General features: G+C 37.2%; 3 protein-coding genes and 1 long non-coding RNA gene across 5 annotated transcripts; 1 reads left to right on the top strand and 3 right to left on the bottom strand.

Moving 5' to 3' along the window:
- Positions 1–390: 390 nt before the first annotated feature.
- LOC104757073 (lecithin-cholesterol acyltransferase-like 1) lies at positions 391–2250 on the bottom strand. The gene is made up of 2 exons (XM_010479786.3): positions 1663–2250; positions 391–1362 (listed from the first exon to the last, which is right to left on the bottom strand). The coding sequence occupies exons 1-2, from the start codon at positions 2064–2066 to the stop codon at positions 465–467; spliced, it is 1302 nt and encodes a 433-aa protein (XP_010478088.1). The 5' UTR covers positions 2067–2250; the 3' UTR covers positions 391–464.
- LOC104757072 (WD repeat-containing protein PCN) lies at positions 2231–6524 on the top strand. The gene is made up of 11 exons (XM_010479785.3): positions 2231–2610; positions 2721–2864; positions 2946–3237; positions 3331–3394; positions 3548–3661; positions 3739–3901; positions 4113–4260; positions 4602–5182; positions 5268–5446; positions 5591–5851; positions 5933–6524. The coding sequence occupies exons 1-11, from the start codon at positions 2452–2454 to the stop codon at positions 6258–6260; spliced, it is 2433 nt and encodes an 810-aa protein (XP_010478087.1). The 5' UTR covers positions 2231–2451; the 3' UTR covers positions 6261–6524.
- A 1610-nt stretch (positions 6525–8134) lies between these two features.
- On the bottom strand, positions 8135–8965 carry LOC147923949 (chloroplastic import inner membrane translocase subunit HP30-1-like). Its single transcript, XM_087496579.1, has one exon. It carries the CDS (start codon positions 8963–8965, stop codon positions 8135–8137), a length of 831 nt encoding a protein of 276 aa, XP_087352705.1.
- Positions 8966–14499: 5534 nt separating this feature from the next.
- On the bottom strand, positions 14500–15254 carry LOC104757071 (uncharacterized). Of its 2 annotated transcripts, none has more exons than XR_015585702.1 (3): positions 14905–15254; positions 14754–14789; positions 14500–14712 (listed from the first exon to the last, which is right to left on the bottom strand). It is a non-coding gene; the product is annotated as an uncharacterized LOC104757071 (long non-coding RNA). The 2 variants fall into 2 exon arrangements; XR_015585703.1 differs by having other exon boundaries at positions 14500–14689; positions 14905–15248.
- Between the last annotated feature and the right edge of the window lie 314 nt (positions 15255–15568).

Genomic DNA, 15568 nt, shown 5'->3' with positions numbered 1-15568 from the left:
CCAAGCACATGACTTGTAACCCGAGGGCTTGTCATATTTACGAGTTCCACACAGCCCCGGCTCAAGGGGGCGGCGAGAGGGGCGAAAGCCCAGGGACCACTCCAAAACTTGGGAAAAACCCTAGAGCTGGGGACCAAAAAAAAAGAAAAAAAATTTATTTCTTGTGAAAAGGGTCCAAAAATATCAGTTCATCTAGGGTCTAACATTTATTTGAGACGGGACTGGTTCCACATGTATACAACTATCTTCAGATTCAGATCACTAATTTCATTTGGATTATTTTCTTCGAGTTATATCAGTATTCTTATTATTTTGATTACCTTGTATAAGGAGTTAGATCAGAGACCTAAAACAATTGTGTGCGAGCCAAATTAAACAAACACCGTGAAGTCTCTGTAAATTACTTCTATATCTAAAAAAAAATTATACAACTAAAACTGATGGAATAGTTGACTACTGGTCTCTCATACACTCATGGCATTAACGTTGGCTAATTCAGAATTAATAATCGAAATCTGCTTCACAATCTCTTTCAGTGCGATCTCATATTTAAGTATAGAGGTATGCGACACTCCACCAATCTCTACGGTTTTCAAGTTTTCAACTTCCAAAGCTGCTAAACTCGCCAAATTAACCGTCCCATCTCCATCTCCATACTTAATCTTTGGTTGCTCATCGAATCCTCCTTCTCCATACACCAAAACCTCCGGCGTATCAACTCCTTTCCCATATATAAGAGTGACTGGCACTCCTGGAGTCACCAGTTCCTCTGTTAAAGGTAACACTCTTGTCTTGTAAGGCACGACCCCTTGAGAGAACCCAATGTCCGCAAGAAACTGATCCATCTCGTAAGCTGTGTAGTTAACTCGAGGAGTAACGACAAGCGGTTTAGTTCTGTCGTGAAACACTTTGGCAGATGGAAGTAGCCATTGGTTACTCTCGGAGGTCCTCTGCTGCGGCCTGACCAGCAAAGGGTTAACTAAAGGGACACCGAGTGTGTTTCCAGAAGCAAATGTCTGCATCTGCGAGATCGTCCCACCCCATGGTGCAGCGAGTGCAACAAAGTGTTTGATGTACTTGCGGCGCCATGAAGGGGTGGTACGGTTGAGGAAATGGAGAACGAAAAGTCCTCCGAGGCTATGTGAGAGTAGTATCACTGGCTTTCCTTTGTTCTCGCCGCTTGTTTTCTCCACCAAACTTTTGAGGTCTTGTAGGAATTGTGAAGCTACACGAGACGGGTGGCCTGACGCGGCCAGGCCGTACCTGAAATCATATGGAGCTCCCAAGAGGGTTTGGTCGTTAACATACCCACAGCCTTTCTCTAAAGCATTCACCAAATGTTCCATGTAAGATGTGGCATCTCTGCAAATCACACATTATATATTGTTAAGCTACATTTATTTATCGTCCTTATAATTCATCACACTGTAGTAATATTATTAAGGGACAGCTTTCTAGCTTCATTGAGAAGGGACGATCAGGTTTATTATGGTTTTTGGTTAATGGTCAAGCTACAAATCACGATTCTCTCCTTAATTGTGATAGACATAACATTCACATTACCTCCAAGTAACCTAGTTAGATAAATTGGCTATTTATATAAAAACATATGATGCCCCAAATATTATGTCCCAAAACGAAACAATGTTGGAAGGTACTAACCGGAGACGAGGGTCGAGATATAGAAGCGATTTGGTCGAACCAAAATGAGGAACCCTGGTCTGGACACCAGGAGCATTTTGGTAATCATCCAAATCGGCGTCATAGTACAACATCATTCGTTCGTTGAAGCACCTGGTGAAAGGAGACAATATCACAGTTGCATCGAACCATAGCCTAAACCATCCACCACTCTTCTTATGGATCGGATATAACCAGCTGCTACACCAACCGCTACTTGGCTTGTACTCTCTGTCCAGTCTTGCCTCTAGCTGGTTACCACCGTTTCCTGGAACCAGAATCAAAGGGTACACGTTGCTACCCACAGCTTGACACATCGAGGTCATTGTCGCCGCCATTACAAGCATCCCTATAACTACCAAATAATGTAAAGACGGTTCCTTCATTTTGTTTCTAAGAAACAGAGTCTCATCAAAGCTGGAGATTTGGAAAAATTGTCCATTGAATTTGGAAAAGCAGAGTATAGTATCTAAAAACTCATCAAGTCATAAAGATGATAAGTAGTATATGGTGTAGCTATGAAACACGCTTACCCATCCCCATCTAGTATATGGTTTCATTTTAGTCCCTTTCTTATTTTGTAATTCGCCAACGTGGCATAATACAACGTATTTAAATTGAAACCATCCGATTTAAAGCCCAACGGGTCAGGTCAACCCGCCCGCTTTTTAAACAAAAGAAAAAGTCAAAACCCTTGAAAAAACCTAAACGCTAATTTTGCTGCTGCGTCGTCGTCTCTCATCTCTCTCGTTTTCTTTCTCCGTCGCCTCCATGTTTGAGTACAAGTGCAGCTCCATCGATTGGAAACCATCTCCGGTGGTAGCTCTTGCTACCAGCTCCGACGGCTCTCAGGTCGCTGCAGCTCGAGAGGATGGTTCTCTTGAGGTCTGGCTCGTTTCTCCCGGTGCTTCCTCCTGGCACTGTCAACTAGTACGTCCTCTTGTTTTTTGTTTTCTCTCTTTCAATTTTCACTTTTCGAGACGATTAGAGCTTTGATTGTTGATTTGTGTTACTTGTTCACTTTCTTTTAATGAGTATAGAGCATCCATGGAGATCCAAAATCGAGAATCTCGCACCTTGCGTGGTTTGGTACTGGTTCTAAAGGTTCGTCTTCCGCTAGGTTGTTTTCTTCAAGCATCGATGGCTCAATTTCGGAGTGGGATCTTTTTGACTTGAAGCAGAAGGTGAATTTCACACTTTAAATAAAAAAAATTCTTAGCTTGTAGCTTCTTGTATTGTGTCTCTTATCTATCTGATTTGTTCAGATCGTCCTAGAGTCAATTGGAGTATCAATCTGGCAAATAGCATTGGCACCTCTTTTAACTGAAGCAGAAGGTAAAGAAGCTAAGCTGATTCAGAACGGGTACTTGAGTGAGAAATCAGATGACGAGGAGGAAAGTGGAGTTGAAGATGATTCAGAGTTGGACGAGGTTGATGAGAAAGCGGAGGTCTTGGATAGGCATCTTGCTGCTGCCTGTGATGATGGCTGCGTCAGGATATATTATATCTCTGATTCCGACAAGTTAACCTACTATAGATCTTTGCCTAGGGTCAGTGGTGAGAACTCTTTACTCCCTTTATTATCATTTTTAGTCTTCGTTATTTTATGTGCTTAGAGCGTTATGGAACATTAATGATGAATTTGCGTAGGTCGTGCTTTAAGTGTGACGTGGAGTTCGGACGCACAGAGAATTTTTTCAGGCAGTAGTGATGGGTGAGGATAATTTATGGTACTTTGTAATTGTATGAGATGCATATTATTTAATTTCCTTAGAGATGCATATTTGGTTTGAAAGAAGACCCGTGAGTGAATATTCTTTAATTTGGCTAATGTTGATTTTTCCGGCTTCCCAACAATTATTTGTAGGCTGATAAGGTGCTGGGATGCTAATCTCTGCCGTGAGGTATATAGAATCACTGTTGGACTTGGAGGACTGGGAAATGGTTCTGAGCTCTGCATTTGGTCACTTCTTTCATTAAGGTAAAAAATAAAAATTATCGTACTCATATACTAGTTTTGTGTCTTTCTTTTCCTATTGCTGATGATCTACATCGTAGGTGTGGAGTTCTTGTTAGTGGAGATAGTACAGGAAGTGTCCAGTTTTGGGATAGCCAGCATGGAACCCTGTTACAGGCATATTCTAATCACAAGGGTGATGTCAATGCCCTTGCAGCAGCCCCAACACATAACCGTGTGTTTTCTGCAGGCGCTGATGGACAGGTAAAATGATACTGCTAGTGTGTTCACTCATGTGAATCTCATTTAACAATTGGTATATATTAAATATTCTAGAAACTAGAGACAGATACTATGACCAATTTTAAGGTCACATATAACTAAAATGAAAAATTCCTGCTTTAACAGAACATTAGATATTGCTGTTTGGCTGTAATGGTGACAACTTTCTGATACTCTGTTCATTCGTTTGCAGGTTATTCTATATAAGCTCTCTGGTGGTACATTTGAATCGCAAGATGTTAAACCTTCTTCCACTCAGAAGTGGGATTATATCGGTTGTGTAAGGGCTCATACACATGACATCAGGGCTCTAACTGTCGCAGTGCCAATAAGTTGGGAAGGTCAGTGGCTTCTTGAGTTCTACTATAATCAGATTGTCCAGTATGGTTTATAATTAAATTCATGTTTGAATGTGTTAAGTTTTAGGATCACAAACGCAGAGAAAACGCAGTGCGTTCAATAAAAAAGAATGAGTATCCTAAGAACTCTTCATTCGGCTACAAATAGAAATCCAATGTAAAACTAGTAACCTAATTCCTTATCAAACTACTTCAAGAAACCCTAGCACCGATTTTGACTTAGGCATATTGTGTATCAAACTGCATATAGGATTAATGTCTTGTACGTAGTAGCTACCTAGACTTTTTGTTATTTTTGGTTCTTAAGCTCCCACCTTTTACAGGTTCCCGGCCAGACATTAATGCAAAAGTAACAAGTCCAAAACAGCGCAGGAAAGAAAAGCCGGTTGGTTTCAGTTACCATAAATGGGCACATTTGGGGGTTCCGATGCTCATTTCAGCTGGTGATGATGCAAAGCTTTATGCATACTCGGTTCAAGAGTTCACTAAGTTCCCTCCACATGATATATGTCCTGCGCCTCAGAGAGTACCCATGCAAATGGTACATGATACAGTGTTCAATCAGACTTCTCTTCTCTTGGTTCAAGAATCTTGTTCTTTAGATATTCTTCGTATTCACATAAGTGATGATTCTAGTGGGCGTGTCTCCACCAAGCCATTGGTTCGTGTTAAAAGTAAAGATGCCCGGAAGATCATATGCAGTGCAATTTCTAACACAGGATCAGTTTTTGCTTATTCTGATCAAGTTCGCCCAAGTCTGTTTGAGTTGAAGAAAAATAAACTTGGAAAGAATGCATGGAGTGCCAGTAGAAAGCGACTTCCGAATCTTCCTTTTGCTCATTCCATGGTTTTCAGCTGTGACTCCTCTCGGCTGATAATTGCTGGACATGATAGAAGGATATATGTATGTGCCAAGTTGTTTGCTAGTAATCATTTTTTTTGTTGACTTGCTTGACCTTGCCGAACATCTGAACTTTATTTGTTGGCAGATTGTTGACTTGGGTAGCATGGGCCTATTACATTCTTTTACTCCACGCCAGGATGGGAAGGAAGGTGAATCTCCTCGCGAGCCTCCAATCACAAAATTGTATAGTAGCTCCAATGATGATTGGTTAGCTGCTATCAATTGCTTTGGGGACATATATGTGTTCAACCTGGAAACGCAGAGGTGAACATTTTCTGACCCCGTTTCATTTTACAATAAAGACTTGTTCACAGTCAATATATCTGCAGAGAAAATATAAGTATGGCGTGCACATATTCAAGCACCTGCTTGTATATTTTTTCATTCATGCTCTAATTCTGATTACAGGCAGCATTGGTTCATATCAAGGCTTGATGGTGCATCTGTTGCAGCGGCTGGTTTTCATCCCAGGAACAACAGTGTGCTTGTGATCTCGACATCTTCAAACCAGGTCTTTGCGTTGGACGTGGAGGCTAGAGAGTTGAGCAAGTGGTCACCACTGCAGACGTTTTGTTTGCCAAAGAGCTACCAAGAATTTCCTGGTGAGGTCGTAGGACTCTCATTCTCGCCATCACCAAGTTCTTCGTCTGTAATCATTTACAGCTCCAGGTACTTGATTGGTTTTCAAATTTTTACACTAATGACAAAGCCCTTATAATATTGACACTTATAATTTTGGTTGCATAGCAGAGCTAAGTGTTTGATTGAATTTGGGAAGCCGGCTGAGCAAGACGAAGAAACGGATCTGCCATGCAACCTGTCTGAAAAGCTAGAAGGTAAACTTGCAAGCATTGGTATGAAACTGGGGAATGGTGCTCAAAAACGTAGGTTAGAGGAGTATCAAAAAGAGAGCAAGAGTAATAAGAGAAAGAAGTTTGAAATGGTAACTTCAAAGCACCCAGTTCTATATTTAAGGCATTTATCAAAAAGTGCAATCTTGGTTATAGAGAAACCATGGATGGAGGTTATCAAGGGTTTGGATACACAACCAGTTCACAGACATATATTCGGGACATAAGCGAGAAGAGGAAGCTAAAGAAAGTTGCCTATAATTTCTTGAGACCCTTAATTAGTAGCAACTAGGAAAACGCAATAGAAATGTTGGAAGAGTGTCAAGAGGATGAATCGACCAAGTTGTGAGGAAGTATGTTTCCTTCCATATGCCTAAAATTTTGTAAGAGCCTTAATGAGTATTGTTTCTATTCTGTCTGTTATACTTATATACATTGGATTTTGAGTTTTGTGACTCATAGATTTATACAGTAAGAACCTTCTCTTGCAACGACCTTGCTAAAATGGGCAACATCAAATCTATTGCAATTGCCATTAAATATCCATGATTTAATGATTCAATTGACAGTTTTTTATTTCTGGAATATCTTCAATGATCAAATTAAGCGCAGATCAATTGGTCTTTTTTTTGTTACTGTCCTTTGGACTGTTCAAACTCCATTAACGAACTTTTTCTGGAAAGAACATTAGAGCATGTCCATGTTAAAAAATGAGATGCTCAATATATATTATTTTAATAATTTTAGTATAATATAATTATTTATTTAAAGATTAAATCAGAAAATCCAAATTGGTTTGTTTGAGCTAATTCTTTTGTTGACAAAGAAAAAAAACTAAATCAGAAAAAAATTCAACTATTGACTATGTGACATCTGTCAAGAAACGAGAGGCGGTTATATAGATTCTCAATTGAGAATCGTTTCTCACCTTCTTTCTCCTTTTATTATTATTTAGTTGTTTTTAGTGAATGAGCAACTGTGTGAGAATCGACCGGTATAGCTGGTCTTAGTATTGTTGAGCATTACTTTTTTGGCAAAACCACTATTAGGATAGAGACCAAAATTTAAACTACGAGTAATTAAGTTCTCGAATTAAGATAGAGAATTAGAACTACAATTGGGTGAAACAAGCTTTTATCATTCTTCTTATGTTATGTGGGTGATTGAGATCAAGAGCAATTTGTGAGATGTGGTAAGTTGAGTTACTTATTTTATATATTAAAAAATCAGTTATAAAATACAATAATTTATATTTTGTTTTTAATTAAGTCATTTATCAATTAAAAAAATATGAATTCTCAAAATACCATAATTAATTTTTTTTTCCAAAAATACCACACTTAAGTTTTATTTTTCCAAAATACCACTAACAAAAATGTATTATTTTGTGGTATTTTTAGAAAAATACATTTTAGTGGTATTTTTGGAAAAAAAACTAAAAGTTGTATTTTTGGAAAAAACTCATTTTAGTGGTATTTATGAGAATTTCCCTTAAAAAATTATTGTCTTTGTTTTATTTAATTAAAGATCTCCCAAAATTATTGTTTTTAATTTTAATTTGAAATGAAAATAGGCACAAAATTTAAAAATGATAAGATTGTAAATAATATGGAAAATATGTAATTAATATTCTTTTGAATTTCCATTGTTACAAAAAGTTAAATTAACTTTGAGTATATTAAAATTATTTTATATTTTATAATTTTATTAAATGTACTAACTAATATTTTTCAATAATCATTATAATTATCAATAATTTTAAATTAAATTTACTTCAATAGAACATATTGTAATATCTACAACAGAAATGTCATCGGTCAATGATTTTAATAAGATTAATAAATTATATTTTTTCAGTGATTCATTACATCAAATTGCAGTTTTTATCACATAATTTTTACTTCAAATTTCATTTAATTAAAATATTTATGGTAACTCAGCTTGAATAAGCCAATCAGAGCCACAATATACAAACCTGACCATAACAATGGTGACGATCAACTTTAGAGTCTTAATTGAGACAAAAAACCAAGAACCATCTTAAATATGCCACACACAAAAAAACTCATGAACCCTATCATGAATTCAAATGGGTAGTTCTTCAACCACTACAGTTGAGCGTATGTGTCAAGAAATTGGTGTACCACCGTTGTACAATTTTTTGTAAAACATCCTCATCAGTGAGAAACGGCATAGCAAAATCTCTTAAATGATCATCCTTGAAGTGCTTCTCATACTTCTCTAGACCTAGTGAGACTAGCATGGTTTTCACGAGATATTTGGAACTCTGGATATGTTGTAGTATTAAAAGTTGTCTTCCTGGTGGAATGCTGGCTTTCTTTAACAAACCATCAGTGAGCAACATCAATATAAAATCGGTCAGATTAGCCTTTTCAAACTCTTTTTCGTATTTCTCCAACTCAATCTTATGGAGCATACTTCTTGTTTGTTTGTACTTGGGTTTTGATATGATTACATCTGACAAACAATAAAATAATCCTTGAATTACAGTGAACACAATGGCGGTATAGAGAACGTTGATAGGTCGTCCTTGCCAATCTTGACTTAGAAAAAAATAAGCCACACCAGATCCTGCTGCTGCTACCATGGCAGAGAGAAGACTCTCTTTGCCCCTAATCCCTTCAATTAGGCCTGTGATTGCAAAATACACGCTGGCAACACCAGCAAAAGCCTGAGCTTGAAACATGGCCCACCAACAAGAGCTTGAATCCCATGCATGCGTTGTGCTTTGGGGCAACAAAGTCCCTAGTGTATAACCAAAGACAGCTCCCCCTAGACAGCCTACGGAGGAGATCACAACGGTTTTGATTGGCTGAGACAGGTTCATAAACACTTCCCTATGAAATGCAAGAAAACCTGCTAAAGAGTTCTTCCGGTCCTCTTCAAATATTGCCATGAACTTCCCAAACATATTTAGCGTCAGGTCCGGCCCACCCACAAGGCAGCCAAAACATGTGCTTTAGGCTATATAAATTTTTCTTAGCTGAAATGGTTATGTAGTACGAATAAATGTCTTTTGGGGAGAGTTTGAACCTCTGAATGTTCATTTTTTATGTATCTTATATTTACAATTATTATATTTTAAAAATATTACAAAAAAAGCTTTAGGCCTCCCCAACCTTAGGACCGGCCCAGTTTAGCGTTTCGGCGAAAATGGCCTGTCGGCTTAGAGACATAAGAGAGAAGCGGAGGACGACTGATAATAAGCACTGCTCTTTCCGACGAAACTCGCCATGGTATCCTCAGTGAAGAGAAGCTCACGGAGAGCTAGTCTGTTGGATTCAACTGTCTCTAAGTGGATGTTGGAGAGATGTTTTCCAAGGATACATTTCCTGGGTGTGCTGATGTAAGCAGCGTTAGGAAACAGCTCATCGGAAGACATGGTTGAAGAAGGAATCGATGGGGAAGACGACCGACGCAATTCTCACTCAACTCATAAATCGTGTTTCCAAACCTTAACTCTTCAAAACTAAAAAAAATTCTAAAAATTAATTTAACCTATTAAAATTATGTAAAAGAAGGTTAAAATAAAAATATTCAAAAAATGTATTTTTGAAAAATAATATCCAAAAAGAATATTTTTAACAAATTTAAAATAAAAATACACGCTATATGTATATATAAAATGCTACGCAAACGCTAATACCAACAAACAATTAATCGGAGGGAATAAATGAGTGTGAAACTAAAATTATAAGAAAGCAGCTAGCACAACCAATGAACAAACGTAACTAATTTTTTTTGTATGTAACTTTTCCATGCCTTAACACGTGTGACTCGTGTTAAGAAACAAATAAAGCATCACATAGCCGTGCTTTTTCACTACCAAACTAAGAAGTCCAGATCGTGTAGTATATAATGAAATATCGGTATACGTAGTGAATCTTGAAGTGTGAGTAAGGAGCTTCCAACTAGTCCCAGACCCAGAGTAAGTCTCTTTTTTTTTGTAATTTGGGTGCTCTAACTCTCACTTTGGATACTCTCCACGCCCAACGATTGGCCGCACACACACCACATTGGAATTATCTTTTTACACCAGGGTAGAGAAGAAAAAAAAAATCCCAAATATATTTTCAATGAAGCTAGAGACATAATTTATTCGAGAACACCATAATAACCTCGTATTACATAATAGTACATACTATTTTGCATTCACCCCAGCTTATATATTTACGGCATCTATCAAAAAGTGCAATCTTGGTTATAGAGAGAAACCAGGGATGGAATTTATCAAGGGTTTGGATACACAACCAGTTCAGAGACATATATTCGGGACATACTTGAGAAGAGGAAGCTAAAGAAACTTCCCTTTAATTTCTTGAGGCCCTGCTAATTCTTTTGGCAACTGGTTTCTACAATTCCAAGGCTGATACATCGTTGTTCATCTTGAGGCAAGGACGATCTGTGGTCTACATGCTAGTCTACATTGATGATATTCTTATCACCGGTAATAACCATACTCTCCTCACTACTACTCTTGATGCGTTAGCAAATCGCTTCTCAGTCAAAGCACATGAAGATCTGTCTTATTTCTTGGGGATTGAGGCAACAAGGACATCAGCTGGGCTACATCTCAACCAACGAAAGTATATTCTGGATCTTCTTGGTCGAACGAATATGCATGGCCAAGCCCGTTGCCACTCCTATGGCCATCGCACCAAAACTTCACCTCCATTCTGGCATCAGATTGTCCGATCCCACTGAATATAGAAGCACTGTAGGGAGTCTACAATATTTAGCATTCACTCGCCCTGATATATCCTTTGCTGTCAACCGCTTATCACAATTTATGCATAGTCCCACGACCGATCATTGGCAAGCTGTTAAAAGAGTATTAGGGTATCTTCGGGGAACGTACAAGCATGGTATAATGCTTAAACGACACAATAATCTCTCCCTTCATGCATATTCTGACTCGGATTGGGCAGGAGATTCTGATGACTATGTCTCCACTAATGGATATGTGGTTTATCTGGGTCATAATCCGATATCTTGGTCTTCTAAGAAACAAAAAGGAGTGGCTAGATCTTCTACAGAGGCAGAGTATCGATCGGTTGCGAATACATCTGCGGAACTAATGTGGGTTTGTTCTCTCCTTACGGAGCTCGGCATCAACTTACCAAAGACTCCAACGATATATTGTGATAATATGGAAGCCACATATTTATGTGCAAATCCAGTCTTTCACTCTAGGATGAAGCACATTGCTTTGGATTATCATTTCATTCGAACTCAAGTTCAGTCTGGAGCACTTCGTGTTGTTCATGTTTCTACAAAGGATCAACTCGCCGATGCTTTAATCAAACCACTCTCACGGGCGCCTTTTGTAACACTCACCGGCAAGATTGGAGTTACGCCAAGCCCCTCCATCTTGAGGGGGCGTATCAAGGATAAATCATGACCTATGATTTATTCTGATTGATATTCACTATCTTCTATTTATGTAAATATGATTCTGTAATTACTCCCTCTAGAATACCCTAGAATCTCTTGTATCTGTATATAAACTCTCTCCATTGTACTTAATAAAATAATCCTTCATATTATCTTTTTCACTAAGTAGGAACCATATATAGGAAAACGCAATAGAAATGTTGAACAGTGTCATAGAGGATAGAAATATTAATCAAGGAGAAGACGGCCGATTTCCCCACGAGAACTATGATATCGAGCCAGATAGAGCCCGTTCTTTACCATCGGTCTATATATCCCCCAAAAAAAAGTTCGAAACCAATATCCCCCTGAAACCAAAGTTCAAAATCTATATCTCCCCGATTCTGGATTATAGCGGTTTAATGTCTAAATCCGAAACTAAACCACATATGTCCCGAAAATAAACCAATTGTTGAACCAGATTCCTGTACCAACCCGACCCATTTATCATAAAACCCAGAATCCCCAAATAAAACCTAAAATCAATTTTTTTTTTTGTATCAATTTTCATGGTTCATAATCAATCTTTTTATTGAGTTTGCTTCTTATTCTTGAATTTTCTTCCAGCTAGTTTCATGGTTCATAATGTTACAATTTTGCTATACTGATTCAGGTGGGTGAGGCTGAACAGCTAGTTTCTCTGGCGATTGTCATTGGTAAGATTTTCGTTTCCAGCTAATTCAGTCTTTATCAAATCCAATGTTCAATCTGTTGGCATATATATATTCTGTTTTTGCTTGTCTTAATCATTTACAGGAGCTACTAACAAGCCACGTGAGTTGGATGATGCAGTGCTAAATTAGGAGATTGGTAAGAACATTATCTGTCACCAGGCTTCTCTCGTGTTTAATGATGCTAATCCATTGGTGATCTGATCTATGTAACCAGCGGCAACTGATGGCTTCAGATGCAGATGCAGGGCACAACTGATCTTTTTTTTACTTGTTCCCTCCTTAGTTTACACAACGCCTTTGTTGATTCGATTGCTGCACATGTGACAAGAGGTGGAAGACGAGTGAGTGGAAATTTCAAATCTACGACACTGTGGTGGGTGTTCTCATACCTCTCAACATTGGCAATCAGGTGAGTGATATGTTCTCTCCTCTTCATTTTGTTTTTGTCCGTACTACCATGTGTCTAATCGATATTAAAATGTATCTTTAGGTTCATGCTGATGTCTATGATTTCGTTTACATTCGATGATCATCTCATTCGTTCCCACTCAGTTGTGAAATCTTCGTCTATGTTATTCTTCATCACGATCATTGATACAATGATAATTGATTTTAGGTTTTATTTGGGGGGGATTCTGGGTTTATGATAAATGGGTCGGGTTAGTGTAGGAATCTGGTTCAACAATTGGTTTATTTTCGGGACATATGTGGTTTGGTCTCGGGTTTAGACATTAAACCGCTATAATCCAGAATCAGGAAGATATAGATTTTGAACTTTGGTTTCAGGGGATATTGGTTTTGAACTTTTTTTTCGGGGGTATACAGACCGAGGGTAAAGAACGGGCTCTATCTGGCTCGATATCATAGTTCTCGTGGGGAAATCGACCGTCTTCCCATTAATCAAGCATATTACTTTGACTCGCCCACTTTTTTGCATCACTATAAAGGATAGACAACAACCAAAAAGAGGAATTCGCAATAGGCGCATGCATGCCCTAGGAAAATTGTGCATCGGTACTGCCCCGGTTCTAGATATTTTGGATTTCCATTACTTTTGTATCTTACATGTGTTTGAAACTTTGAATTACAGAAATCGACAAAGAAAAATAAAATAAGAGAGCGGTACTCGGACTACGTACTACATTGATAAAGAAAAAAATGAATTAGGTAGTACATAATACTTGCATGCAATATTTTCATCTTTGAAAGGTGGCACTGGTACAAAAAACATGTAATATATCAATCAATTCACTTATTCTCAATTAATTTTTAATTAAAATATTTAATTACGTAGTAAACAATGTGAATTGATGATTTTATATGCTTTCATCTTTGAGAAAATATGTTAGAACTTCTGCAGTATAAATGAAAATAGGTATTTGAATATATAAAGGACATGAAGCCAACCTGTTTTGATTCGAAATCTATTATAGTAGTTGTTATTATTAATCAACCATGCATGATTTAGACGCACCAACTTTTCATTACTATTAAGGATCGACAACAGGCAAAAGAGAGGACCTGGCGATCGCATGCCTAGGAAAATGGTGAATTGGCGAATGGCAAGTGAACTATGGAAAAGGAGTTGAGATATATGTTTATATTTTTACTCATGATACTATACGGACATATCAATGGATCCATTGCAATGCATACAGCTATACAGAGAGTTTTCCAATACTCGGTAACCATATTAAATCTTTTTATGCTCTCTTCATTGTTCAAGTCACTCCCATGTTGTGTTGGCTTTGGTATATGGTCAATTTTGTACGATTTGTGAAAGAATCCAGGTACGTATAGAATCTTCGAGAAAAGACTATCTCTCTCTTTTTTCATTGATTGGTTATATATGACCCCGCGCGCGCGTCTTAAATATTTGCGGTAAAATCTCGCATTTTATAATATCTTTAACGTGGATGGAGCATTAAAGCCCATACACAACGCACTAGTAAAAACTTGTCATATAGTTACGAATAATTTCGTAAGTATTTCATGATAATAGTAGTAAAAAAAAGATTTGTTATATATTTACGACAAAAAAAAATTAGTAACTATTTGGTAGTAGCAAACTTCTCCATCGTCACTAAATGTTGCAAAGTGCTACAAATTTGAGACTACATAATTTATGGGCAAATGCTACTATTTGCTACGATTTACTATGTAAGTTTGATACACACAGCGACTGAAAGCTGCGTAATTATTAGCTTCATATAGCCACTAATTTATCAGGTAAATGTCTGTGGATTAGTAGCCACGAAGTAATCAGTAATTAATATGTGGCCTTCTCATATAGTTTTAATAAAAGAAAAAAAATTGGGGATTATAAATTAAATTAAAATATCAAAACAATTTGTTTATTAAATTGCAAAAATGATTTTAATTATATAAAATAAAATTGAAATAGAAAATAAAAAATGCTTCAACAGAGAAAGGTTTTTGCTCTCCGCCGCTCTCCTCCGCCACCTCTCCGCCGTTCTCTTTTTTTCACTGGACAGATTCTTCTCTATATGCTTTCCCTTCTTTGGATCCTAAGAAATAAAAGAAAATCCAACTGTTTTTTTGTTGATTTGAGAAGTAAAACGAGAGATTTACCTTTTAAACATTGAAGAGTGTTGACGGCGACAAGATCTGAAAATAAATAGTCAGATATAAAATTCAGACAACAATGGAGGATATGAGATTTGTTGGCTGATAATATGAGATGCGACGGCAGAGATATAAGATGCGACGGTGGTAAACGAACCTTTGAGATGTAGTGGTGGTGAAGGACGGCGAGACTTTCGAGCTATGGTGGTGGTGAACAGCGTAAGCTTCAAGATTTGCTGTGGTGAACAACGGCGGAGCCTTGGAGATGTGGTGGTGTTGAACTGCCGAAGGCTGTAGATGGAACTCAGAGATCTGAGGAAGGAAAAGGGATAGTGGCCAATGGGTTAATTGATTTGGGGTTTTGTGTAAAGAGATCTGGGGAGGAGATTTCGTTTTTTGAATAAACGAGATCAAGGAGGAGGAGAAGAATGAAGAAGAGATAGAGAAGGAGTAGGGTTTACAAAAAAAAAAAAAAAAAAGAAGAAAAAGATTTGATACGTTGGATCTAAACTTATCAACGGTGGAATATTTATTAAAGTGCAATCCTGGTCTCTGTGGATTAGCCAATGAAAATTTTTCTCTTTTTAAAGTTAATAAAACTCATATAATTATTATTACTTCAGTTTGTTTTAAAAAATAAAATAATCCAGTAATTATCATAATTTGTGCTAAAATTTTTAAAATACGTAGACTTGTATATAAAAGAAATTTTTTAAAAACATTTAACATATTTTGGAAGTTAATATCAAAATTGTATTTTATTGGTTTAAAAAGTTTTGTGAAAGAGTTTGGGGTCAAAATGTTCAAATAAATAACTTTTT

Source organism: Camelina sativa, chromosome 17 (assembly GCF_030686135.1).
Source record: "Camelina sativa cultivar CO46 ecotype springtype chromosome 17, ASM3068613v1".
NCBI classification, from domain to species: Eukaryota; Viridiplantae; Streptophyta; class Magnoliopsida; order Brassicales; family Brassicaceae; genus Camelina; species Camelina sativa.
The sequence above is the reverse complement of the archived record's forward strand: the minus strand, read 5'-3'. Positions and strand labels throughout refer to the sequence as shown.